Below are 26,907 nucleotides of genomic sequence, written 5' to 3' on the forward strand. Positions count from 1 at the left end.
TTTCAAGCACGACGAACTTTAAAACCAACATTTTTGGTCTTTTGTTGGCAACTCTATTATACTCCAAGTTAACTGAGAGATTCGTCTCCCTCATCTATAACTCGCATGAGAATAAAACATCATTTCAAAAAGTATAGTGTACCAACTCACCACTAATACTGCCATTGTGTGGTAGATGACACAGCAAAAGAGCCAAAGAGTTGCAATGGCATTGACCAAAGAGTAGCTGGAGTATATAAAGCTAATGCAAGTAACGCGCCAAACACAGTAAAAGAAAACGATACTTGAACGAATACTAACGGCTAAAAAAATAAAGAGAAATATAATATTTGAAATTTCAAATTAAAATAATTAAATATTAAAAAAATAAATAAAAAGAAATAACAAAATTATCCCCAAAAAAAGAATGAAGTGATTTGACAATTAAACAAACAATTAACAAAATTAAACTTAAATATAGAAATAAATTTCAAAAATATTTTTCTATTTAAAAATTGTTTATTGGTGCCTTGTAAAAAGTAAAAAAACCCAAAATGAAAATAAAAACTCAATCATTAGTGGTAAGAAAAAATTAATAATGAAATGAAACAATATCCTGCTAACGAATTTTCTGTTGAAAATAAAACAATAACAACAACAACGATGAGTAAAACAATTTACATAATCATTACATTATTGTTATTGGTCATTGTGTGCTGCTCGGAAAAGTGTAAATGTTAGTCCATGCTATTGGCCTTTCTTTCTTTTTGTATTTTCTGTGCAATGTCTTGGCAATTTCTTTCTTCGGTTTTTCTTTCAACTGCCATCAGTAAAAGTGCAATCCTCACATCACAAGTTGTTCCACTTGTCTAACAACATCTCCAGTTTTTTTTCCGTGGCAACAAAAATAAAAAGACATGGCCAGTATTTTAAACTTGCCAAAGAAAATGCCCGCCCGCTGCGTTTTTTGTTAAGTCTTTATGTGCCGGAAGTTTTCTTGCTCTCTTCATTCGACTCCTTGCAAAAAAAGATTTATTTCCATTTGTTTGCTAAACTGGTTAGCAAGGCGTTGTAAATTAAAATAACGGGACTTTAAAAAATGTTATAAAAATAAATTTTAAAATGAAACATCTTTATGCAATGTTGCAATAGTTAGTGTGGGCTACATAGTTTTCCAGGAAAGGAAAGATGAAGTTGTGAAGAAGTAGGAGTATGAAGCGTAAACCAATGGATGTTAAAAGACTATAAATAATGTTTTAATTATAAAGTAACTAGATTTGGTTTCAAATAAATTAAAAGAAGCTTAAGCTTTTTGGTTAAATAGGAGCAAGATAACATAAAATATGAATATGGGCACAGACGGTATAGAGGTAGGCATCAATTACATGTTTTAAATAAGAGTTTGTGGGACTTATTCCCTGACAAGCTTTTGAAGATGGGAAATATGGATGATTCGGAAATAAATCTTGTATAACATTTTTAAGTTATGCAGAAGGCTCGAAATCCAAGACGGGAAAAATGTTTTTTTGTAGAGAGATAAATGGATCACACTTTCGAATTCAAGGTATTTCATAAATGTATATTGATTACATCAAGAATTATGTCCTAGAACTGAACTGAAGAACTGAAAAATATGTCCCTTGGCAATCAATATCAATATGTTTAGGCGGTCTTCTTTAATATTTTAATTTTTTAGATTCACTTTGGCAGCTTTGTTGAGATGTGTGTTTAAGCTTGACTTACATACAAATAATATTTTCATTTTTTATTAAAATTCACCCATCGATTTTAAATTAAAAAGGAATACTGGGACCAAGATATTTATTGCCTGCGGCTACAGCAGCGATCATATTTCCGAACTCCGAACATCAGATGTGTTCTCTGAAGTTAGACCTTGAAGTTAGACCAATTCGGCTCGGAACGGTGAACATTTTCTCTTTCAGCTTTCTTTCCGCTTTCGTTGAACCAGAAATAATTGAATATTTTTGCTGTTTTTGTTTTAATTTGTTAATAATTTTTTATTTGATTATTTTTGAGGATACTTATGTGCACAATGGAAAAAACGTCGAAAGAAATTCCAAAATTTTTTTTTTTTCTAACTTCTCATAATAGTGCTGCGTTCACAGCTAAGTGAGCTTTGTTGTTGTAGCAAAACAGATCTTTAGTTTCCATAGTTTCAGGTATCTGGTTATGTTTCTTCGGTATCAAAATTCAAAATTTAGGTATAGCTGTATAGATCGGTCCGAGTACGGCATTAACACTATGTCTTTAACTTGCCTGCGCAACTGCATCAGTGTGAATTGCTGTTCAAGCCTGCCTGATAGTTTCCTTGATTTAGAAGTTTCTGTTTACTTACTTAGCTGGTCCATTACAGAACATATGTTCCATAGACCGAACTGATTACACTTTTGGATTTTTCTCTGTAGATCATAAAGATCTCCTCTTCCGTGACTGAACGAAGCTGTCAACAATAATGTGCCAGCGATGCCTATGTCGATAACACCCAAGTTGGTGCTGCATCGACAACATCTTTTCGTGCTGCTGCACCTGTGAAAATCATCGCGTCCTCATGAAGACAGCACCAGTAGTCAGTTGCAATCCTATAGAAAATTATGAATAATGAATTTTTTCTGTAGAAAAAGTATCACAGTTAACATTCTTCTATAGACAAATTTTCTCAGATGATATTTTTCTATCGAAAATTATTACTAACGAAATTTTTCACTGATGATTTTTTTCTATGAAAAATTTTTCTATAGATAAATTATCACTGAAAAAATATCACTGATGATAGCTCTCTGGAGAAAAATTATTACTAATATCACTGGTGATATTTTTCCATAAAAAAATTATCGCTGATGAAAGCTCTCTATAGAAAATGATCACTGATGATATTTTTCCACAGAAATATTATCACTGACAATATTCTGATAAATTAAAATTATGACGGATGATAATTTTCTATTGAGAATTATCACTGATTATATTTTCCTATAGAAAAAAGTTTTTAATTTTCTATAAAAAAAATTATCACTAGTTAAATATTCCTATAGAAAAATTTCACTGATGATATTTTTCTATAAAAAAATATCATTGATAATATTTTCCTGTAGACAATCATCACTTATGTTTTTTCTATGGAAAAATTTTTCTATAGAAAAATTACAACGGATTATATTTTTCTATATAAAAAAAAACATTATAACTGATAATATTTTTCAATAGAAAAATTATCACTGATAATATTTTTCAATAGAAAAATTATCACTGATGATATTTTTCTATAGAAAATGATTACTAGATTCACTTTGGCAGTTTTGTTGTGATGTGCGTTTGCTTTTTATTTTTAAAGTAAGCTTAGCTTCATCACAGATTTGTTGTTTTCAAATTAAAAAAAAAAAAACAAGTTCTAAAATGGGTGTAGTTAAAATTGATTTACTTTAGGGAAGGGCAGAGAAGACTAGTTTCGTCCAACGTCACTTGAACTCATCAGTTCCCTTAGCTCTTTGTATTGAAACAAAGAACTCTTCCCCAATTTTATGTGGAAAAATTATCACTGATGATATTTTTTGTAGAAAAATTATCTCCGATGATATTTTTCTAAAGAAAAAATACCGCTGATGATATTTTTCTAAAAAAAATTATCACTGATGATAATGACTAATGATTTTCTATAGAAAAATTATCAACGATGATATATTTCTATAGAAAAATCATCACTGATTATATTTCCCTATAGAAGCATTTTCACTGATGATATTTTTTTGTACAAAACTATCACTGATAATATTTTCCTATAGAAAAATTATCACTATGATATTTTTCTATGGATGAATTATCACTATGATATTTTTCTATAGAAAAATTATCACCGATCATATTTTTCTATAGAATATTATCACTAACGATTACTTTAGTTTTTTCTATGGAAAAATTATTAATAATTATATTTTTCTATAGAAAAATAATTATCATTGATTATATTTCTAAATAGAAACATTTTCACTGATGATATTTTTCTGTACAAAATTATCACTGATAATATTTTCCTATAGAAAAATTATCACTGATCATATTTTTCTATAAAGAATTATCACTGATGATATTTTTTATAGAAAACTATTTTTTTATTTTTTTTTTAGGACGGCGTGTCTTAAGACACCACTTTGTAGAGAAGTTTTACATGGCTGAAATACTCAGGAAATGTTGCCAACATTACTGAGGGGTATTTGCCACCGCTGAAAAATGTTTGATGTTGCCTGGCCGGGGAATCGAACCCATGACCTTCAGCGTGCAAGGCCGGCGTGCATTGTTACTGATGATTTTTTTTTTCTGTGGAAAAATTATCACTGATGATATTTTTTTTGTAGATTGATGATTTTTTCCTGTAGAGAATCATCACTTATGGTTTTTTCTATAGAAAAATTATCATTATGATATATTTCTATAGACAAATTATCACTGAGGATATTTTTCTATAGAAAAATTATGAGTGATGATATTTTTCTATAGAAAAATTATAACTGGTGATTTTTTTCTAAAGAAAAATTATCACTGATGATAATGAATGGCGATTTTCTATAGAAAAATTGTCACTGATTATAGTAGAAAATTACTACTGATATTTTTTTCTATAGAAAAATTATCACTACTTATATTTTTCCATATAAAAAGATATCACTGATGATTTTTTATATGATTATATGATATTTTTGTAGAAAAATGATTACTGATGATATTTTTATAGAAAAATTATTACTGATGATATTTTTTATAGAAAAATTATCACTGATGATTGTTTTCTAAGAAAATTATTACTGATGATTTTTTCTGTAGAAAAATTATCTCTGATGATATTTTCCTAAAGAAAAATTACCGCTGGTGATATTTTTCTAAAGAAAAATTATCACTGATGATAATGACTGATGATTTTCTATAGAAAAATAATCACTGATAATATTAAAAAATTACAATTGATTTTTTTATAGAAAAATTTTCACTAATTATATTTTTCTATAGAAAAATTATCACTGATGATATTTTTCTGTAAAGAATTATCACTGATGATATTTTTCTATAAAAAGATATCACTGATAATAATGACTGATGATTTTTATAGAAAAATTATAACTGATGATATTTTTCCATAAAAAATTATCACTGGTGATATTTTTCTATAGAAAAATTATCACTATGATATTTTTCTATAGAAAACTTATCACTGATGATATTTTTCTATAAAAAATAGTGATGATATTTTCTTGTAGACAATCATCACTTATGTTTTTTCTATAGAAAAATTATCGATAAATGTATTTTTCTATAGAAATGTTATCACCACAATATTTTTCTATAGAAAAATTATCACTGATGATATTTTTCTATAGAAAATTTATAACCGATGATATATTTTTTCAGACAAATTATCACTGATGATATTTTTTATAGAAAATTATTACTGATAATTTTTTTTTTTTTTTTTTGTGGAAAAATATCACTGATGTCATTTTTTGTAAAAAAAATTATCACTGATGATAACCACTGATGATTTTCTATAGAAAACATATCACTGATTATAGTAGAACATTATTACTGATATTTTTTCTATAGAAACATTATTACTAATTATATTTTTCTATAGAAAAATTATCACTGATGATATTTTTCTATAAAAAATTATCACTGATGATATTTTTCTATAAAAAAATATCACTGATGATTTTTTATAGAAAAATTGTCACTGAATATATTTTTCTATAGAAAAGTTATCACTGATAAAATTATCACTGGTGATATGTTTTTGTAGAAATATTATCACTGAAGATATTTTTCTATAGAAAAATTATAATATTTTTCTATAGAAAAAATAGAATATTTTTATATGGAAAACTTATGATATTTTTTTATAGAAAAATTATTACTGATTATATTTTTTATAGAAAAATTATCACTGATGATATTTTTCTATAGAAAATTATTAATGACTTTTCTGTGGAAAATTTATAAATGGAGATATCATTATCACTGATGATATTTTTTTGTAGAAAAATTATCACTGATGATATTTTTCTTTAGAAAAATATCATTGATGATATTTTTCTTTAGAAAAATATCATTGATGATATTTTCCTGTAGACAATCATCACTTATGTTTTTTCTATAGAAAATTATCAATAATTATATTATTCTATAGAAAAATTATCACGTTGATATTTTTCTATAGATTTTTACTGATGATATTTTTTATAGAAGAATTATCACTGATGATATTTTTCTATAGAAAATTAATACTGATGATTTTTTTCTGTGGGAAAATTATCACTGAAGATATTTTTCTATAGAAAAATTATCACTGATGATATTTTTTATAGAAAATTATTACTGATAATTTTTTTCTGTGAAATTTTTTTTTCTGTGAAAAAATTATCACTGATGATATTTTTTGTAGAAAAATTATCGCTGATGATATTTTTCTAAAGAAAAATAAAATGATGATCTTTTCCTGTAGACAATCGTAACTTATGTTTTTTCTATAGAAATTATAATTTATTATATTTTTCTATAGAAAAATTACCACTATGATATTTTTCTATAGAAAAATTATCACTATGATATTTTTCTATAGAAAAATTATCACTGATGATATTTTTCTATAGAAAAATTATGACTGATGTTATTTTTCTGTAGAAAAATTATTACTGATGATTTTTTTCTATGGAAAAATTATCACTGATGATATTTTTTTTTTTTGTAGAAAAATTATCACTGATGATATTTTTCTATAGAAAAACTTTTTCTGTAGAAACATTATTACTGATTTAAGTGTTATATAGAAGAGTTACCACTGAGGACATTTTCCATAGAAATAGGTGATTCTAAAAATATAATCTGATGAGCATATAGTGAATGAATCACTACTCCTCTAAATGGAAATGGGTCAATTACGATTTTTTTTAAATTTTGCCTATTAAGGCAATGATCATTTTAGTATTAATTTTAATAAATTTCTCGTTGGAATCGAGCTTAATGACCGATGATTTTTGCAAAAGGAAAGCCGAAGATTCAAACCCACACAACCACCATGTGACCGGTTTCGCAGTGGGTAGCGGCTCATCAGACATATCGGGTGTGGAGTGGCTTCTATGTCATCGATTGTTTTTTCCTTCAAATGTAATTTGTTTTTACACTGATGGATATTTGTCCACTCAATCAGCCTTTGGAAATTATGATTTTTGGTTCTGATAACACTTTTTTTCATATGTTTTTCAAATTGAAATTTTTGTTTACACACATTACAAGTAATATGATATTGTTTAATGTTCAATAGAAGGAGTATAACAAAATATATGGTTGTGAGCAGGTAGAATAGCCACAGCAATATTTCCCTTAAAATACAAAATTTCTCAATCGAAAGAGTCCAAAACATTAAATATCTCGGAATAACTTTAAATGACGAATGGGATTGCAGCAAGGAAATAAGAAGGCGTATTGAAATTGCTAGAGACTCGTTTTTCAAATACAAGAGAGTTCTGTCCAGCCATGATATAAATCTTGAAACTAAATGTAGATTTATAAATGCATATATATGGTCAACCTTACTATACGGTATGGAGGCATGGACAATCCTTCGAAATGTGGATCTACCGCCGAATTTTAAAAATACCATGGACTGCCTTAGTTTCAAACAATGAAGTGCTTCGAAAAATGAATCGAAATAGAGAGATAATGATAAACATCAACAGACGAAAAAATGCCTACCTTGGACATATCATGAGGAATTCAATATACAAGCTCTTGCAGGATATCATAAAATTAAGAATAGTAGGAAAAACTCCTAAAGTCCGAAAGAATTTGTGTTGTATTGCGAATATTCAAGAATGGACTGGAATACGAGACGTGGGACACCTACTTAGTGCTGCCAGAAGCAGAGACATATTTGCCGATATTGTGAAAAATCTACGAATTTATTTGTACGAATTTGTAATTGTAATGGTATCCAACATTCGTATGACGAATAGGCAAATAAAGAAGAAGAATAACTGATCTACATTTTCTACAGAAAATTTAGCACTTTTCACATTTTTGTTATAGAAACTATCAAATGGTAGTCTGCTTTGCATATAATACACATTTCACTTTTGTAATAGTTATTTTCTTGTAAATGGAATTCATAGCCAGTTTCTCAATCAAAAAAATATAGTTTTTCTAAAAATTTTGTCATTCCGTTCTCTTTGCGTGAGTTGTGACCCAATTTAAATCTTGTTTTTCATATTTAAATTTCGTAATGACAAATTTTTCCTATGAAATACTTTATTTTTTTTTGTACTGAACAATATTGTAGTAATTAGGTGCGACTATAAAAAGAAGAGAAAAAAATATAATGACGTTGTCTTAACCTAACATGTAAATCAAATAAAAAAGCCGGTGAACAAATAACAAATATCTCAACATTTTATGCAAATTTAGTTCTCAGGGAATTAGCGCTTTGTGACAAAGTAGCAACGAAAAAACCAAGAAACAAGAAATTAAACCAGATAGAAAAAAACAACACAAATAAGAAATCATAGTCCATGTGACAGCGTGGTAAGATAAAGAACCCAACATCGTTGTTGGTTGCACTGCACTTGTGTTGTTGCTATTTTTTTCAACAGCAGGCGGCGTTTTAGTGTGTTTTAGTATTGAAGTACCAAATAAAGTTAAGCCGGCCATAATTAAAATTGGCCTGGGAGTGGTGTGGCGGTCGTTCATAACTAGAGTTGATAGAAATAGAAAAAAAAACAAAAACAACAAAGCATAACATGGCCACTTTTGTGGCCAAAGAGTTAAATTTTGTAGTTGTTTTATTGTTTAATTAAATTACACTAAATGCGTTAATTACCTTCGCAGTTTATGACCTTAAACTCTTTTCTTATTTTTGAAATTTTTATTTATAACGACACAGGTTAATTGCGGCAAAAAGCTAAAATTTTTATTGTTTATTACACATAGTGATGGCCCCTAAAATAGCTGTAGATTCCAAATGTAATGGACATTGACCTAACTGATTTGCAAACACAAACATACATGATGATTTGGCAGATGTCTAGATTCATGTTTGTTGCTTAAGTCTTTTGATTTGTTTGGAAATGAACACTTAACATTTATAGTTGATGTGTGGCAAGCATATGCATGAATTTAATAAGCAAAGATGAACTTAGTTTTTCCAAATAGACTTCAAGGACTATACAAAACATCTCCTGAATTATTTTTCTATATCATGGCACAGCATTTCTTGCTGCTTAAAGAATATCCACAACTGTTGCAACTCAATGAACTGAATGAAGTTGGTGGCCAGTCAACCACCCATTAAACACATGTGTTTTGGCATTAGGATATAATTTCCGTAACGTAAATTCCCATTTAATTAGCTTGAGAAAAAGCAATGGTTAGACAAGTTCATTGCTATCAGTTAAGAGTGTAGTGGCTGGCCATTGTTTGAAATGGTTCAAATGAAGATTAAAAAAAAAAATAGACGTTGCCAACAAACATATGAACAACTAATGTAGACCTGCAACTATTAGTCGTATTTGTGTAAACCACATTTTTCAAATGCAAGCAAGCCTAGACTGCTGGTAAGTGCCTATTAAAAATTTTAAGCGAAAAAAATGTGTTAATAGTTTTGGCATGTCCATAGCAATTTACAATATGCCTGCTTCCTCTCATTAACAATTAAGCCGCCGATGGCTGTTTAATTGGCCGAGATGAACTACTTTAAATAAAATTGAAATAAATCAAAAAAACACCTTTGGTCACAGTTTTAATTCTTCTACGCAATAGATGTTTCAATTGCACTACAAAGTACAAATTAGCTGCGGACAATAAATTATGTATTATTGGACGCCAATCTTGTCGTGTCAAAACGATTTAATATTGCCTCATATTTCGATATTTTCTTTTAGAGCGCGTAATTATGCACAATCTAACAGTCGCTAGCAGTCACAGATAATGACTAATACGCACCGATACAATGGACTTCGTTCACTAAACAATTATCTGAAAGAAATCAAAAGACTTAAGAGACAAACTCTTGACAAAAAATTAGCAATAAAAAAAAAACAAAAACATATTATTATTATTGACTATTTTGCTATAGAATAATGTAGTTCTTCCGTAGAAAAATATCAATATTGATCGTTTTTCTAAAAAAATGTCATCAGTAATTAAATTTCTATAGAAAGATGACATCTGTGTTTACGTTTCTTTAGAAAAATTTCATCAGTGATTATTTTTCTATAGAAAAATGTTAACAGTCAATATTCCTATATATAGAAAAATATCATCAGTCATTTTTCTAAAGAAAAATTTCATTATTTCTCTATAGAAATATGTCATCAGGGATTGTTTCTCTCTAGAAAAATGGCAAAAGTGATTAATTTTCTTTAGAAACATGTCATTAGTACCAAGTTTTCTATAGAAAAATGGTATCAGCAATTAATCATCGGTGACTATTTTTCTATAGAGACTATTTGTCTACAGAGAAACGTCATGAGTGACTATTTTTCTGTAAAAAAAATTAAAAAATCAATCCAAAATCAGTGATTGTTTCTCTATAGAAAAATTGCATAAGTGACAACTTTTCTATAGAACCATGTCAATAGTGACTATTTCTCTATAGAAACATGTCACGAATGAATATCTTTCTATAGAAAAATGTTATCAGTGATTATTTTTCAGTATATATTTTTCTAAAGAAAGACGTCATCAGGGACTATGTTTCTTTAGAAAAATGTCTCCAGTGATTATTTTTCTATAGAAAAATATCATCAGTAATCATTTTTCTATGGAAAAATATCATTAGTTATAATTTTCTATTTCAAAAAAATCGTCATTGATCATTTTTCTGTAAAAAAAATATTACAATTGATAATTTTTCTATAGAAAAATGTCATCATTGATTCTTTTTCTATACAAAAATGTCATCAGTGACAATTTTTCCATAGAAAAATGTCATCAGAGACAATTTTTCTATAGAAAAATGTCATCAGTGACAATTTTTCTATAGAAAAATGTCATCAGTGACAATTTTTCTATAGAAAAATGTCATCAGTGACAATTTTTCTATAGAAAAATGTCATCAGTGACAATTTTTCTATAGAAAAATGTCATCAGTGACAATTTTTCTATAGAAAAATGTCATCAGTGACAATTTTTCTATAGAAAAATGTCATCAGTGACAATTTTTCTATAGAAAAATGTCATCAGTGACCCTTTTTCTATAGAAAAATGTCATCAGTGACCCTTTTTCTATAGAAAAATGTCATCAGTGACCCTTTTTTCTATAGAAAAATGTCATCAGTGACCCTTTTTCTATAGAAAAATGTTAACAGTGACCATTTTTCTATAGAAAAATGTCATCAGTGACTCTTTTTCTATAGAAAAATGTCATCAGTGACCCTTTTTCTATAGAAAAATGTCATCAGTGACCCTTTTTCTATAGAAAAATGTCATCAGTGACCCTTTTTCTATAGAAAAATGTCATCTGTGACAATTTTTCTATAGAAAAACGTTCACTAATGCCACTAAAATGTCATCAGTGACCCTTTTTCTATAAAAAAATGTCATCTGTGACAATTTTTCTATAGAAAAAGGGTCGCTGATGACATTTTTCTATAGAAAAGGAAAAATACCAAAAGGAAAAATACCATCAGTGAACCTTTTTCTATAGAAAAATGTCATCAGTGACCATTTTTCTATAGAAAAATGTCATCAGTGACCATTTTTCTGTGACCATTTTCATCATCAGTGACCATTTTTCTACAGAAAAATGTCATCAGTGACAATTTTTCTATAGAAAAATGTCATCAGTGGCCCTTTTTCTATAGAAAAATGTCATCTGTGACAATTTTTCTATAGAAAAATGTCATCAGTGGCCTTTTTTCTATAGAAAAATGTCATCAGTGACCCTTTTTCTATAGAAAAATGTCATCTGTGACAATTTTTCTATAGAAAAAGGGTCGCTGATGACATTTTTCTATAGAAAAGGAAAAATACCAAAAGGAAAAATACCATCAGTGAACCTTTTTCTATAGAAAAATGTCATCAGTGACCATTTTTCTATAGAAAAATGTCATCAGTGACCATTTTTCTGTGACCATTTTCATCATCAGTGACCATTTTTCTACAGAAAAATGTTATCAGTGACCCTTTTTCTATAGAAAAATGTCATCAGTGACTATTTTACTATAGAAAAATGTCATCAGTGACCCTTTTTCCATAGAAAAATCTCATCAGCGACCCTTTTTCTATAGAAAAATGTCATCAGTGACTATTTTACTATAGAAAAATGTCATCAGTGACCCTTTTTCCATAGAAAAATCTCATCAGCGACCCTTTTTCTATAGAAAAATGTCATCAGTGACTCTTTTTCTATAGAAAAATGTCATCATTGGCTCTTTTTCTATAGAAAAATGTCATCAGTGGCTCTTTTTCTATAGAAAAATGTCATCAGTGACCCTTTTTCTATAGAAAAATGTCATCAGTGACCCTTTTTCTATAGAAAAATGTCATCAGCGACCCTTTTTCTATAGAAAGATGTCATTAGTGACAGTTTTTCTATAGAAAAATGTCATCAGTGACAATTTTTCTATAAAAAATGTCATTAGTGACAGTTTTTCTATAGAAAAATGTTATCAGTGACCATTTTTCTATAGAAAAATGTCATCAGTGACCCTTTTTCTATAGAAAAATGTCATTAGTGAACGTTTTTCTATAGAAAAATGTCATCAGTGACCCTTTTCTATAGAAAAATGTCATCAGTGACCCTTTTTCTATAGAAAAATGTCATCTGTGACAATTTTTCTATAGAAAAACGTTCACTAATGTCACTAAAATGTCATCTGTGACAATTTTTCTATAGAAAAAGGGTCGCTGATGACATTTTTCTATAGAAAAGGAAAAATACCAAAAGGAAAAATACCATCAGTGAACCTTTTTCTATAGAAAAATGTCATCAGTGACCATTTTTCTATAGAAAAATGTCATCAGTGACCATTTTTCTATAGAAAAATGTCATCAGTGACCATTTTTCTGTGACCATTTTCATCATCAGTGACCATTTTTCTACAGAAAAATGTCATCAGTGACAATTTTTCTATAGAAAAATGTCATCAGTGGCCCTTTTTCTACTGAAAAATGTCATCAGTGACCCTTTTTCTATAGAAAAATGTCATCAGTGACCCTTTTCTATAGAAAAATGTTAACAGTGACCATTTTTCTATAGAAAAATGTCATCAGTGACCCTTTTTCTATAGAAAAATGTCATCAGTGACCATTTTTCTATAGAAAAATGTCATCAGTGACCATTTTTCTATAGAAAAATGTCATCAGTGACCATTTTTCTGTGACCATTTTCATCATCAGTGACCATTTTTCTACAGAAAAATGTCATCAGTGACAATTTTTCTATAGAAAAATGTCATCAGTGGCCCTTTTTCTACTGAAAAATGTCATCAGTGACCCTTTTTCTATAGAAAAATGTCATCAGTGACCCTTTTTCTATAGAAAAATGTTAACAGTGACCATTTTTCTAAAGAAAAATGTCATCAGTGAACCTTTTTCTATAGAAAAATTTCATCGGTGAACCTTTTTCTATAGAAAAATCTCATTAGTGAACCTATTTCTATTGAAAAATGTCATCAGTGACAATTTTTCTATAGAAAAATGTCATCAGTTACAATTTTTCTATAGAAAAAATGTCACCTGTGGCCCTTTTTCTACAGAAAAATTTCATCGATTAGCCTTTTTCTATAGAAAACGTCATCAGGTCTTCTGTTCTATACGAATGTCATAAGTGAACCCTTTTCTATAGAAAAATGTCATCAGCGACCCTTTTTCTATAGAAAAATGTCATCAGTGACAATTTTTCTATAGAAAAATGTCATCAGTGACCATTTTTCTATAGAAAAATCTCATCAGTGACCATTTTTCTATAGAAAAATCTCATCAGTGACCATTTTTCTATAGAAAAATCTCATCAGTGACAATTTTTCTATAGAAAAATCTCATCAGTGACCCTTTTTCTATAGAAAAATCTCATCAGAGATTCTTTTTCTATAGAAAAATATCATCAGTGACAATTTTTCTATAGGAAAATGTCATCAGTGACAATTTTTCTATAGAAAAATGTCATCAGTGACAATTTTTCTATAGAAAAATGTCATCAGTGGCAAGTTTTCTATAGAAAAATGTCATCAGTGACAAGTTTTCTATAGAAAAATGTCATCAGTGACAAGTTTTCTATAGAAAAATGCCATAAGTGACAAGTCTTTTATAGAAAAATTTCTTCAGTGACAATTTTTCTATAGAAAAATATCATCACCCTAGTACAATTAGTAGTATTCTTATACAGAATAGAGGACCCCTATAGGCAACTTATAATTAAATGAGACTGCTTAGGGGTCTTCTATAGAAAAAAAGATCTCAGTAAGGATTTTCTATAGAACAGAATCTATGACAGAGCGAGAGGTCTATACCCAATAACATGACTGCCGATATATAAATGATATGATTAATAAACATGTTCCCACATAACTGTTGTGGCTTCTCCGTTCTCTTATGACAACATCTTCATGATATTAATCTTCTTCTTCATTGTCTAACAAATGACCATACAATGTGTAGCAAAGCAATACATCATGAAATAGTTTATCCACTACAAGCTAGGATTTGCAATGGCAACTGGTTTTTATTGACTTTTGCTGTCTGTCTGTTTTTTTATTTACGTTTTATTTGAAGACCACAGATGCAACAGAGAAGTTGTTGTAAACTTGCATGCATGCATTTGTTGTGTAAGTTTGTTATTGTAATTTTTCTTTTTTTTGCTCTTTAGTTTTACACATTTTCATATTTAGCCACAAATTGTAGGCTGTATTTTTGGTTAGATTTGTTGTGGTGGCTTTTCATTTAATGACAGCATGAAAGTTGCGTCATCTGGTAGAGTGAGAGAAAGAAAGAAAACAAGCAACAGCTGTTGAAGTTGTGGCCACATTTTGAATGGCATGCAAGTTATTAATTAGTTGAAATTGCAAAAAAAAACAAGTAAAGCCTGTGTATATTGAAACAATTTTTTCCCCAAAATACGTATGTATGTATTTAGGGCGTTTAAAAAATTTGGGCGTTTGAACCGACAAAAATGTTGATTAGCATTAAAGATCAAAAGTTTTGAAGAGGAGATACTAAAAGGAATGGATCTACCTTGACCATTATGGAAGTGGATCTCCAGCCACTACATATGGTGCCTACGGGGGTTTTACACCCTTCGGGCTGTTTGTTCAAGAAGTATGGACTTGGCCCTGAAAAAAACTTTTACCATCGTAATTGAGGGAGCGAATGTAAGTTGCTTCAACAAAAATCAAAGTGATTCGAGAGCAGGTCTTAAAGTGAACTTATCCAAAATTTTGTGTGGGAGGTACCGGATGGAGTGGACAAATATAGTCCATATTCGAACCTTATCTATATCTGGTAGATATTATGAAAATGTGTAAAGTATGGACCAAATCGGTCTCTCCCATCAAGAGTTATCGTGTGCACAATTTTTCCCAATATTTTTGAACTTTTGTGGGGTAGGTACCTGAAGGAGTGGACCGATATGGCTTATCTTCAAACTTAAACTATGTTTGGACAAAATATTACTAAGGCCATATTTTGGACCGAATCGGCAGATCCGTTCGAGAGTTATCTTGCGCTCCAACCACCTCACACGGTGTCATAGGGGTTTTTCTGCAACTTTCATGCTATTTTCTCAGGAAGTATGGACTTGCCCCTGATGAAACTTGTACCGTCGTATGTAGGGCAGTGAATACAAGTTGCTAAAACAAAAATCAAAGCGATTCGAGAGATGGCCCTAAACTGAACTTTTCCGAAATTTTGTGTGGGAGGTACCCGAAGGAGTGGACCTATTGATACCATATTGGAACCTCATATTACTCTGGTAGAAAGTTTACGCTATACAAAGTATGGACCAAATCGGTCACTCCCTTCAAGAGTTATCGTGCGCACAAACTTTCCGAACATTTTCGAACTTTTGTGGGGGAGGTATCGGAAGGAGTGGACCGATGTAGCTCATCTTCGAACTTAAACTAAGTTTGGGCAAAATATTACGAAAGCCAAAATTTGAACCGAATCAGTTCATCCGTTCGAGAGTTATCGTGCGCTCCAGCCAGCAGGACAGACAGACAGACGGACAGACAGACGGACGGACATGGCTAGATCGACTCCAAATTGTCTGAAACACATTTCGTCCAAACATACTTGGGGTCAAAAACCATTATTTCGATGAGGCACATTTTCATCGTATCAAAGTGTATATACCCTCCTTAGCCTAAAGGCTGAGGGTATAAAAACAAAAAAGATATGTCATTTCCTTGGATTCGATGCTCTATAGCAAAAATAACATGGGTGATAATTTTTTTATAAAACTGTTGTCTCTGATTAAAAACATTGCCAATGGTTGTATTTTCCAAGATTTTTCTTTTTTACATTGACTTTTTTAGAATAAGAGTCACTGTTGACATTTTTCTATGGAAAAAGAGTCATTGATGAAATTTTTCTATAGAAAAAGGAGACCCCTACGGAGGTCTTCTGTTCTGTAGAAGACCCCTACGGAGGTCTTCTGTTCTGTAGAAGACCCCTACGGAGGTCTTCTCTTCTATAGAAGACCCCTACGGAGGTATTCTATTCTATAGAAGACCCCTACGGAGGTATTCTATTCTATAGAAGACCCCTACGGAGGTATTCTATTCTATAGAAGACCCCTACGGAGGTCTTCTATTCTATAGAAGACCCCTACGGATGCCTTCTATTCTATAGAAGACCCCTACGGAGGTCTTCTATTCTATTGAAGACCCCTACGGAGGTCGTCTATTCTATTGAAGACCCCTACGGAGGTCTTCTATTCTATAGAAGTTATATAGAAGTCCCATACAGAGGTCTTCTGTTATATAGAAGTCCCCTGCGGAGGTCTTCTGTTCTATACGAAGGTCTTCTAATCTATAGAAAATACTAAGCAGGTCTTTTCTTCTATAGAAGACCCCTACTGAAGTCTTCTCCTCTGTAGAAGACCCCCTACGGATATCTTCTATTCTATAGAAGATCCCTAGAGAGGTCTTTTCTTCTATAAAAGTCCCTTACAGAGGTCTTTTCTTCTATAGAAGTCCCCTGCGGATGTCTTCTGTTCTATAGAAGTCCCCTACTGAGTTCTCCTCTTCTTTAGAAGACCCCTACGAAGGTAATTTATTCGATAAAAAATTCCTATGGATGTCTTTTCTTCTATAGAAAACCCCTTCCGAGGTCTTCAATTCTATCGTTATAGTGGAACAAGTTTCTTCTGTTCTATACGAAGGTCTTCTAATCTATAGAAAATACTAAGCAGGTCTTTTCTTCTATAGAAGACCCCTACTGAGGTCTTCTCCTCTGTAGAAGACCCCCTACGGATATCTTCTATTCTATAGAAGACCCCTAGAGAGGACTTTTCTTCTATAAAAGTCCCTTACAGAGGTCTTTTCTTCTATAGAAGTCCCCTACTGAGTTCTCCTCTTCTTTAGAAGACCCCTACGAAGGTAATTTATTCGATATAAAATTCCTACCGATGTCTTTTCTTCTATAGAAAGCCCCTACCGAGGTCTTCAATTCTATAGTTTTAGAGGAAAAAGTTTCTCTATAATCCTATTTAAATATCATTCGATGACTATGGATAGATCTGTGAGGTTTGTTTCATAAGTCATTTGTCCCACAAACCTTTTCCCAATTGTTTTTTTTTTCTTTCACTTCCTCATTCTTTCTTTCCAGTTTTGTTGATTTTCAAGCCAATGCTTCCTGGCCAAAAATAAATACCTCCTTGCTTTTTTCGGGGGTTATAAGTGGTGGTTATCCAAATTATTACGTTGTGGTCTAAACATTGTGTAAGCAAACACTCACACACACACATGTACATTTGCGAACTTATGCAAACATAACACAAGACCACCTATGTTTCCTGTTTTATCTCAGCTGAATCAAACGACTGGAATTATGCTAACGGGGCCATAAAGGTTAGGCAATGTTTGTAAAGGCAAGTGAAAAAAAAACAAACATTGGCCCCCTTTGGTCGAATTATCATGTCAAGGAGTTACTCGGTTTAGTGATCTAGTTTTCGTTTTATGTATCTTTTTTGGGGGTCCCAGGCAAACATCTGGCCACTCTGCTGGCAGACGAAATGTATTGCAAACCGAGGCTGTTTATCTTCAAAGAAGAAGCAGAAAAACAAAAGAGCAAAACATTGAAAACCGAAAGTTGACGTTCAATGCAAAACATTCACTTTGCAGCACTGGCCATCCCGCGCCAGCTAACCAATGAGCCAGCTAACCAACCAACCAGCCGTAGCAAGCAAGCACATGGCTCCAATATTGTTAATGGACATGATTGACTTGTTGCAACCAATGGTCAATGCAATGTGGATGGTTAAATCAATTGTTGTTGATATTATTTTTTTATTATTGTTGTTGTTTTTTTCATCTCTTACGTATACGTAATAATTATTTATTTGTTTGTTGTTTCTTTTTTATTCGTTTACAGTGCTGTTTATTAGTTTTGCTTTTAACGGAATATGGTCATGCAGCCAATAAATCTTCAAATACCAAAGACACCAAAACAAAATCGACGACGACAACGACATCCACAACAACAACCACAACGGTAGCACCAGCATCAGCTAAAGCCAATGATAAGTTAACATATCCCAAAAAGGTCAACACTTTAAAGAAACGTCCAACCAAATCATCGCTAAAGAAGGTGGCTGATATAACGGATAAATTCAAAGATTTGCCAGCAGATGATTTGGCCTTTATCAAAGAACTGGACAAACAATTCAAACAGCATGGGGGCAAGGTAAAAATCAAGGTAGAAAATGATAACACAACAACAGCAACAAGTGGCAATGGCAAGAACAGTAAGCGGACTATCGATGGTGAATTGGGGTGAGTGAAATTAAAAAAAATATATATCGAAATTTCAATAAAAAAACTCATACGGAGGTCCTACTTCCTACGAAACGTCAAATACGGAGGTCTTCTACTCTATATAAGACCCCGACAGAGGTCTTCTATTCTATAGAAGACACCTAAAGAGGTCTTCTATTCTATAGCAGCCCCTACAGAGGTCTTCTATTCTATAGAAGGCACCTACAGAGGTCTACTATTCTATAGAAGACCCCTATAGAGGTCTTCTTTTCTATAGAAGACCCCTACAGAGGTCTACTATTTTAAAGAAGACCCCTACAGAAGTCTTCTATACTATAGAAGACCCCTACCCAGGACTTCTATTCTATAGAAGACCACTGCCGAGGTCTTCTATTCTATAGAAGACCCCTACCGAGGTCTTCTATTCTATAGAAGACCACTGCCGAGGTCTTCTATTCTATAGAAGACCCCTACCGAGGTCTTCTATTCTATAGAAGACCCTTACCGAGGTCTTCTATTCTATAGAAGACCCCTACCGAGGTCTTCTATTCTATGGAGGACTCCTACAGAAGTATTCTATTCTATAGAAGACCCCTACAGAGGTCTTCTATTCTATAGAAGAGCCCTACCGAGGTCTTCTATTGTATAGAAGACCCCTTCAGAGGTCTTCTGTTCTATAGGAGACCCCTACAGAGGTATTCTATTTTATAGAAGACCCCTACATAGGCCTTCTGTTCTATAGAAAACAAATGCAGAGGTCTCTTATTCTATAGAAGATCCCTACAGACGTCTTCCATTCTATAGAAGACCCCTAAAGAGGTTTTCTATTCTATAGAAGACCCCTACAGAGGTCTTCCACTCTCTAGAAGACCAATACGGAGGTCTTCTATTCTATAGAAAACCCTTACAGAGATATTCTATAGAAGACCCCTACAGAGGTCTTCCATTCTATAGAAACCCTACAGACGTCTTCCATTCTATAGAAGAACCCTACAGAGGTTTTCTATTCTAAAGAAGACCCCTACGGAGGTCTTCCATTCTCTAGAAGACCCATACTGAGGTCTTCTATTCTATAGAAAACCCTTACAGAGATATTCTATAGAAGACCCCTACAGAGGTCTTTCATTCTATAGAAGACCCCTACAGGCGTCTTCCATTCTATAGAAGACCCCTACAGGAGTCTTCCATTCTATAGAAGACCCCTACAGGCGTCTTCCATTCTATAGAAGACCCCTACAGAGGTATTCTATTCTATAGAAGACCCCTACAGAGGTCTTCTATTCTATAGAAGAGCCCTACCGAGGTCTTCTATTGTATAGAAGACCCCTTCAGAGGTCTTCTGTTCTATAGGAGACCCCTACAGAGGTATTCTATTTTATAGAAGACCCCTACATAGGCCTTCTGTTCTATAGAAAACAAATGCAGAGGTCTCTTATTCTATAGAAGATCCCTACAGAGGTCTTCTATTCTATAGAAGACCCGTGCAGAGGTCTTCTATTCTATAGAAGACCACTACAGAGACCCATAAAAAGGTATTCTATTCTATAGAAGACTCCTAAGAGATCTTCTATTCTATGGCAGACCCCTAAGGAGGTCTTCTATTCTGTAGAAGACTCCCTACAGAGGTCCTCTGTTATATAGAAGAACCCTACAGAGTTCTTCTGTTCTATAGAAGACCCCTATAGAGGTCTTCTATTCTATAGAAGACCCCTAAAGAGGTCTTCTGTTCTATAAAAGATCCCTACAGAGGTCTTCTTTTCTATAGAACGCTCCTACCGAGGTCTTCAATTCTATAGAAGACCCCTACCGAGGTCTTCTATTCTATAGAAGACCCCTACCGAGGTCTTCTATTCTATAGAAGACCCCTACCGAGGTCTTCTATTCTATAGAAGACCCTATTGAGGTCTTCTATTCTATAGAAAACCCCTACCGAGGTCTTCTATTCTATAGAAAACCCCTACCGAGGTCTTCTATTCTATAGAAGACCCCTACCGAGGTCTTCTATTCTATAGAAGACCCCTACCGAGGTCTTCTATTCTATAGAAGACCCCTACCGAGGTCTTCTATTCTATAGAAGACCCCTACCGAGGTCTTCTATTCTATAGAAGACCCCTACCGAGGTCTTCTATTCTATAGAAGACCCCTACCGAGGTCTTCTATTCTATAGAAGACCCCTACTGAGGTCTTCTATTCCATAGAAGACCCATACTGGAGTCTTCTATTCTATAGAAGACCCCTACTGAGGTCTTCTATTCTATAGAAGACCCCTACTGAGGTCTTCTATTCTTTAGAAGACCCCTACCGAGGTCTTCTATTCTATAGAAGACCCCTACTGAGGTCTTCTATTCTATAGAAGACCCCTCCTGAGGTCTTCTTTTCTATAGAAGACCCCTACAGAGGTCTTCTATTCCATAGAAGACCCCTACTGAGGTCTTATTTTCTATAGAAGACCCCTACAGAGGTCTACTATTCTATAGAAGACCCCTATACAGGTCTTCTTTTCTATAGAAGACCCCTACAGAGGTCTACTATTTTAAAGAAGACCCCTACAGAAGTCTTCTATACTATAGAAGACCCCTACCCAGGTCTTCTATTCTATAGAAGACCACTGCCGAGGTCTTCTATTCTATAGAAGACCCCTACCGAGGTCTTCTATTCTATAGAAGACCACTGCCGAGGTCTTCTATTCTATAGAAGACCCCTACCGAGGTCTTCTATTATATAGAAGACCCCTACTGAGGTCTTCTATTCCATAGAAGACCCATACTGGAGTCTTCTATTCTATAGAAGACCCCTACTGAGGTCTTCTATTCTATAGAAGACCCCTACTGAGGTCCTCTATTCTTTAGAAGACCCCTACCGAGGTCTTCTATTCTATAGAAGACCCCTACTGAGGTCTTCTATTCTATAGAAGACCCCTCCTGAGGTCTTCTTTTCTATAGAAGACCCCTACAGAGGTCTTCTATTCCATAGAAGACCCCTACTGAGGTCTTATTTTCTATAGAAGACCCCTACAGAGGTCTTCTATTTCACAGAAGACCCCTATAGGGGGTCTTCTATTCTATAGAAGACCCCTACAGAGGTCTACTATTCTATAGAAGACCCCTATACAGGTCTTCTTTTCTATAGAAGACCCCTACAGAGGTCTACTATTTTAAAGAAGACCCCTACAGAAGTCTTCTATACTATAGAAGACCCCTACCCAGGTCTTCTATTCTATAGAAGACCACTGCCGAGGTCTTCTATTCTATAGAAGACCCCTACCGAGGTCTTCTATTCTATAGAAGACCACTGCCGAGGTCTTCTATTCTATAGAAGACCCCTACCGAGGTCTTCTATTCTATAGAAGACCCCTACCGAGGTCTTCTATTCTATAGAAGACCCTTGCCGAGGTCTTCTATTCTATAGAAGATCCCTACCGAGGTCTTCTATTCTATGGAGGACTCCTACAGAGGTATTCTATTCTATAGAAGACCCCTACTGGGGTCTTCTGTTCTATAGAAGACCCCTAAAGAGGTTTTCTATTCTATAGAAGACCCCTACAGAGGTCTTCCACTCTCTAGAAGACCAATACGGAGGTCTTCTATTCTATAGAAAACCCTTACAGAGATATTCTATAGAAGACCCCTACAGAGGTCTTCCATTCTATAGAAACCCTACAGACGTCTTCCATTCTATAGAAGACCCCTACAGAGGTTTTCTATTCTATAGAAGACCCCTACGGAGGCCTTCCATTCTCTAGAAGACCCATACGGAGGTCTTCTATTCTATAGAAAACCCTTACAGAGATATTCTATAGAAGACCCCTACGGAGGTCTTTCATTCTATAGAAGACCCCTACAGGCGTATTCCATTCTATAGAAGACCCCTACAGGCGTCTTCCATTCTATAGAAGACCCCTACAGGCGTCTTTCATTCTATAGAAGACCCCTACAGGCGTCTTCCATTCTATAGAAGACCCCTACAGAGGTCTTCCATTCTATAGAAGACCCCTACAGAAGTCTTCTATTCTATAAAGGACTCCTACAGAGGTATTCTATTCTATAGAAGTCCCCTACTGAGGTATTCTGTTCTGTAGAAGACCCCTACAGAGGTTTTCTATTCTATAGAAGACCCCTACAGAGGTCTTCAATTCTATAGAAGACCCATACAGAAGTTTTCTATTCTATAGAAGACCCCTACATTGGCCTTCTTTTCTATAGAAATCCCATATTCTATAGAAAATCCATAGCAGACCCCTACAGGGGCCTTCCATTCTATAGAAGACCTTTAAAGAGGTCTTTTATTCTCTAGAAGACCCCTACAGAGGACTTCCATTCTACAAAAGACCCCTACAGAGGTCTTCCATTCTACAGATTTCTTCTGTCCTATAGAAGACCCCTACAGAGGTCTTCTATTGTATTCAATAGAAAACCCCTACAGAGGACTTCTTTTTTATAGAGGCCTTCTGTTCTATAGAAGAGCCCTACAAAGGTATTCTTTTCGATAGAGAGCTCTTACATTTTATAGAAAGGTCATGTCTTCTGCTCTATGGATGTCTTCTGTTACATAGAAAACCCTTAAGTTAGGGTTTCTCTTCTATGGAGGTAATCTCTTCTAAAAAAACACCTACAGAGGTCTTCCATTCTTCTATTTTATAGAAGACCTTCACGAAGGTCGCCTTTTCCATAGAACACTCCTACCAAAGTCTCAAAGTCTCATATTCAATAGAAGACTCCTGCGTAGGTCTCCTATTCCATAGCAGACTCCTACCGAGACCCCAATTCCATAGAGGCCTCCTTTTCCGTAGAAGACCCGTGCGGACGTCTTCTTTCGATAGAACAAAACTACGGAGGTCCCCTAAGACCCCTTTGGAGGTCTCCTATTCGATATAAGACCCCTAAAGAGGTCTTCTATCTTACATAAGATCTCTATGGAGATTTTCTATCCTATAGAACGTTTTCTCTTCTTTAACAAATCTTTTCTTATTTTTATTCCTAGTATCTAAGCCACGTTCTCCCTTTTTCCTTCCAGCTATGGCTACTCCCACAATGGTTATGACTACAGTCCACCCAAGTTTGAATTCTACCCCTATTCACAAAAGGACATACCCAGTGATGCACCAAAGTACTATATCCCGAATGGTAAAACTGAAGTTTCGGTAGAACCTTCCTATTCATATGAACTGAAACCACAAACCTATGTTACGCATAATGGTGGTGGGGCGGCTCATGTAGATGTTCCACATCAACAACAACCTCAGCAAGAACTTCTTCCCGAACACCATCAACAACAACAACAACTGCAGCACCAGCAGCAATATGAAGAACCCGTTATTGTTTTGCGTATACCCGGACCAGCCAAATATGCCTCACATTTGCAAACTTTGCTGCAACAATATTTGGAGATTCGGGCTGCCCAATATCTGCGTATTTTAGAGGAAGCGGAACTGCAGAAGCAACACCAACAACTTCAGCACCACCATGAACATGAACAACAACAACAATTGCAGGAAATTGATTATGCACAACATGGCGGTCATGTGGAAGAAGCACCATTGCCTCAAGCCCCAGCTCCGGCACCTTTGCCTGTGGAACATCAGCATCATCACCAGCAGCAGGATGAATATCAACAACAAGAGTTGCAACATCATCATCAGCAACAGCAGGAATATCAACAACAACAAGAGTTGCAGCATCACCATCAGCAACAACAGGAATATCAACAACAAGACTTGCAGCACTATGAACCCCAACAACATGTCCAATATGAACCTCAGCCTCAATACCCACCCATTGATGATGTCTATCAAACCTATAGACACAGGCATCCTTCTCATCCCGAACAGGCCCAACAACCTGAGAATCATGTTCAATCGTATTATCAAGCACCTGCACAACAAGCACCCGAACCAGAACAACAAGTACACTATGTACCACAGCAAGAAGTCCAGCACCAGCAACAACAACAGCACTATGCACCCCAACCCGAGCAGCCGCAATACTATTACGCCCACCAACAAGAATATGCCCAGCCAGAAGGACCACCAGCCACATATCAACATGTTTTCCTTATTTCAATGGCGGCTCCTGAAGATGTCAACGTTTATGAACCTGGACACCATCACCATCAACAAAAGCAACAGCAACAGGAACCTCAACCCATATACGTTCCCGAACAACCTGTGGCAGATTTGGGTGAACATGCTCCTTCATTACCTGTATCAGAAAATAATCCCCGCCCATCCCACACCAAAGTTATATTTACCCACAACCCCGAAGTTGCCGTTAAAGATTATTCGAATATGTATCCCCTACCTTCCATTAAACCCAATGAACGACATGCTCCCCATTCAGTGCCAGATTATCATCAAGATTACAAACAACAGCTACATCCCCAGACCTATCAACAAGAATCTCATGAATCCATACACCATTATCAGCAGCAACATCAAGCTGCAGCTCCACAGGAGCCACAACAGCAAGTGGTGGCCATAACTCAAAGACCCTTCAATTATCATGCCCATGGTACCAAGCCCAGGGCCCGTGGCAGAGCAAATCACAAGCGAAGAGCTTCTGCCTCGGCCACGGCTGGTTCCAAGTCAGATAAAGATTTGCAAAAAATCAACGAATTTGTGAGGGAAAAATTTGGTGCTGAAACTGGTTCAACGGTGGAGTTTAAAACAACTCAAGTGATAAATACCAAGAAATGAGAGCGACGAAGCTCTCTTTCCAGGTCCCAGCAGTATGAGAGAAACAGATGGTACTGATATATTTTTACTCATTTTTATTAATTATTTTCTTTTTTCTTTTTCAAATTTCCTTTTCATCGTTTTTTAGTTTGAATTCATTTTCTTCTTTCCCTCTTCTGCCTTAACTCTATTCATTTCATAGTTTTAAAATAGCGCCCACTTTAAATAAGAGATTTTTGTTTAATAAAATGTATTAAAAAAATGTGCAATATTTAGTTAATAAGTTTTATTGTTTTTTGTATGTTTTTTCCGATTTTGTTTTTATATTTTAAAAAATAAAAAAAATTAACTAAAATAATAACAAATTTGCTGATAGAACGCTCGATTCCTCCTACGGAGGTCTTTTACGCTATAGGAGACTACTACGGGGGACGTCTACTCAGCAGAAGACCCCTACGGAGGTCTCATAATATATACATAGAACACCCCTACGGAAGTCTTCAACTCCATAGAGACTCCTACACCATAGAACCCCCTACGGAGGTCTTCTTCTCCATAGAAGACTCATACGGTGGTATTCTACTCCATAGAAGACTCCTACAGAGATGTTTTACTCTATAGACTTACAGAGATATATAGAACACTCCTATGCAGGTCTTCTACTGTATAGAAGACTCCTATGGAGGTCTTCTACTGTATAGAAGACTCCTATGGAGGTCTTCTACTGTATAGGAGACTCCTATGGAGGTCTTCTACTCTATATAAGACTCCTATGGAGGTCTTCTACTCTATAGAAGACCCCTACGGAGGTCCTCTACTCTATAGAAGACTCCTACGGAGGTCTTATACTCTATAGAAGACTCCTACGGAGGTCTTCTTCTATATAGAAGAATCCAACGGAAGTCTTCTATTCCATAGAAGACTCCTATGCAGGTCTTCTACTGTATAGAAGACTCCTATGGAGGTCTTCTTCTATATAGAAGAATCCAACGGAAGTCTTCTATTCCATAGAAGACTCCTATGGAGGTCTATAGAAGACTCCTACGAAGGTCTTCTACTCCACAGAAAACTCTTACAGAGGTCTCGTACTCACCAACGGAGGTCTTCTACTCTATAGAAGACTCCTACGGAGGTCTTCTACTCTATAGAAGACTCCTACGGAGGTCTTCTACTCTATAGAAGACTCCTACGGAGGTCTTATACTCTATAGAAGACCCCTACGGAGGTCCTCTACTCTATAGAAGACTCCTACGGAGGTCTTATACTCTATAGAAGACTCCTACGGAG

General features: G+C 34.1%; 1 protein-coding gene across 1 annotated transcript; it reads left to right on the plus strand.

Moving 5' to 3' along the window:
• The first annotated feature begins 207 nt into the window (after window positions 1–207).
• On the plus strand, window positions 208–25,985 carry LOC141400101 (uncharacterized). Its single transcript, XM_073979531.1, has 3 exons — window positions 208–560; window positions 18,568–18,968; window positions 23,964–25,985. The coding sequence occupies exons 1-3, from the start codon at window positions 534–536 to the stop codon at window positions 25,639–25,641; spliced, it is 2,106 nt and encodes a 701-aa protein (XP_073835632.1). The 5' UTR covers window positions 208–533; the 3' UTR covers window positions 25,642–25,985.
• The last annotated feature ends 922 nt before the right edge of the window (window positions 25,986–26,907 follow it).

This window comes from Musca autumnalis, unplaced genomic scaffold, assembly GCF_047663935.1.
Source record: "Musca autumnalis isolate F117 unplaced genomic scaffold, ASM4766393v1 scaffold_3, whole genome shotgun sequence".
Taxonomy (NCBI): Eukaryota; Metazoa; Arthropoda; class Insecta; order Diptera; family Muscidae; genus Musca; species Musca autumnalis.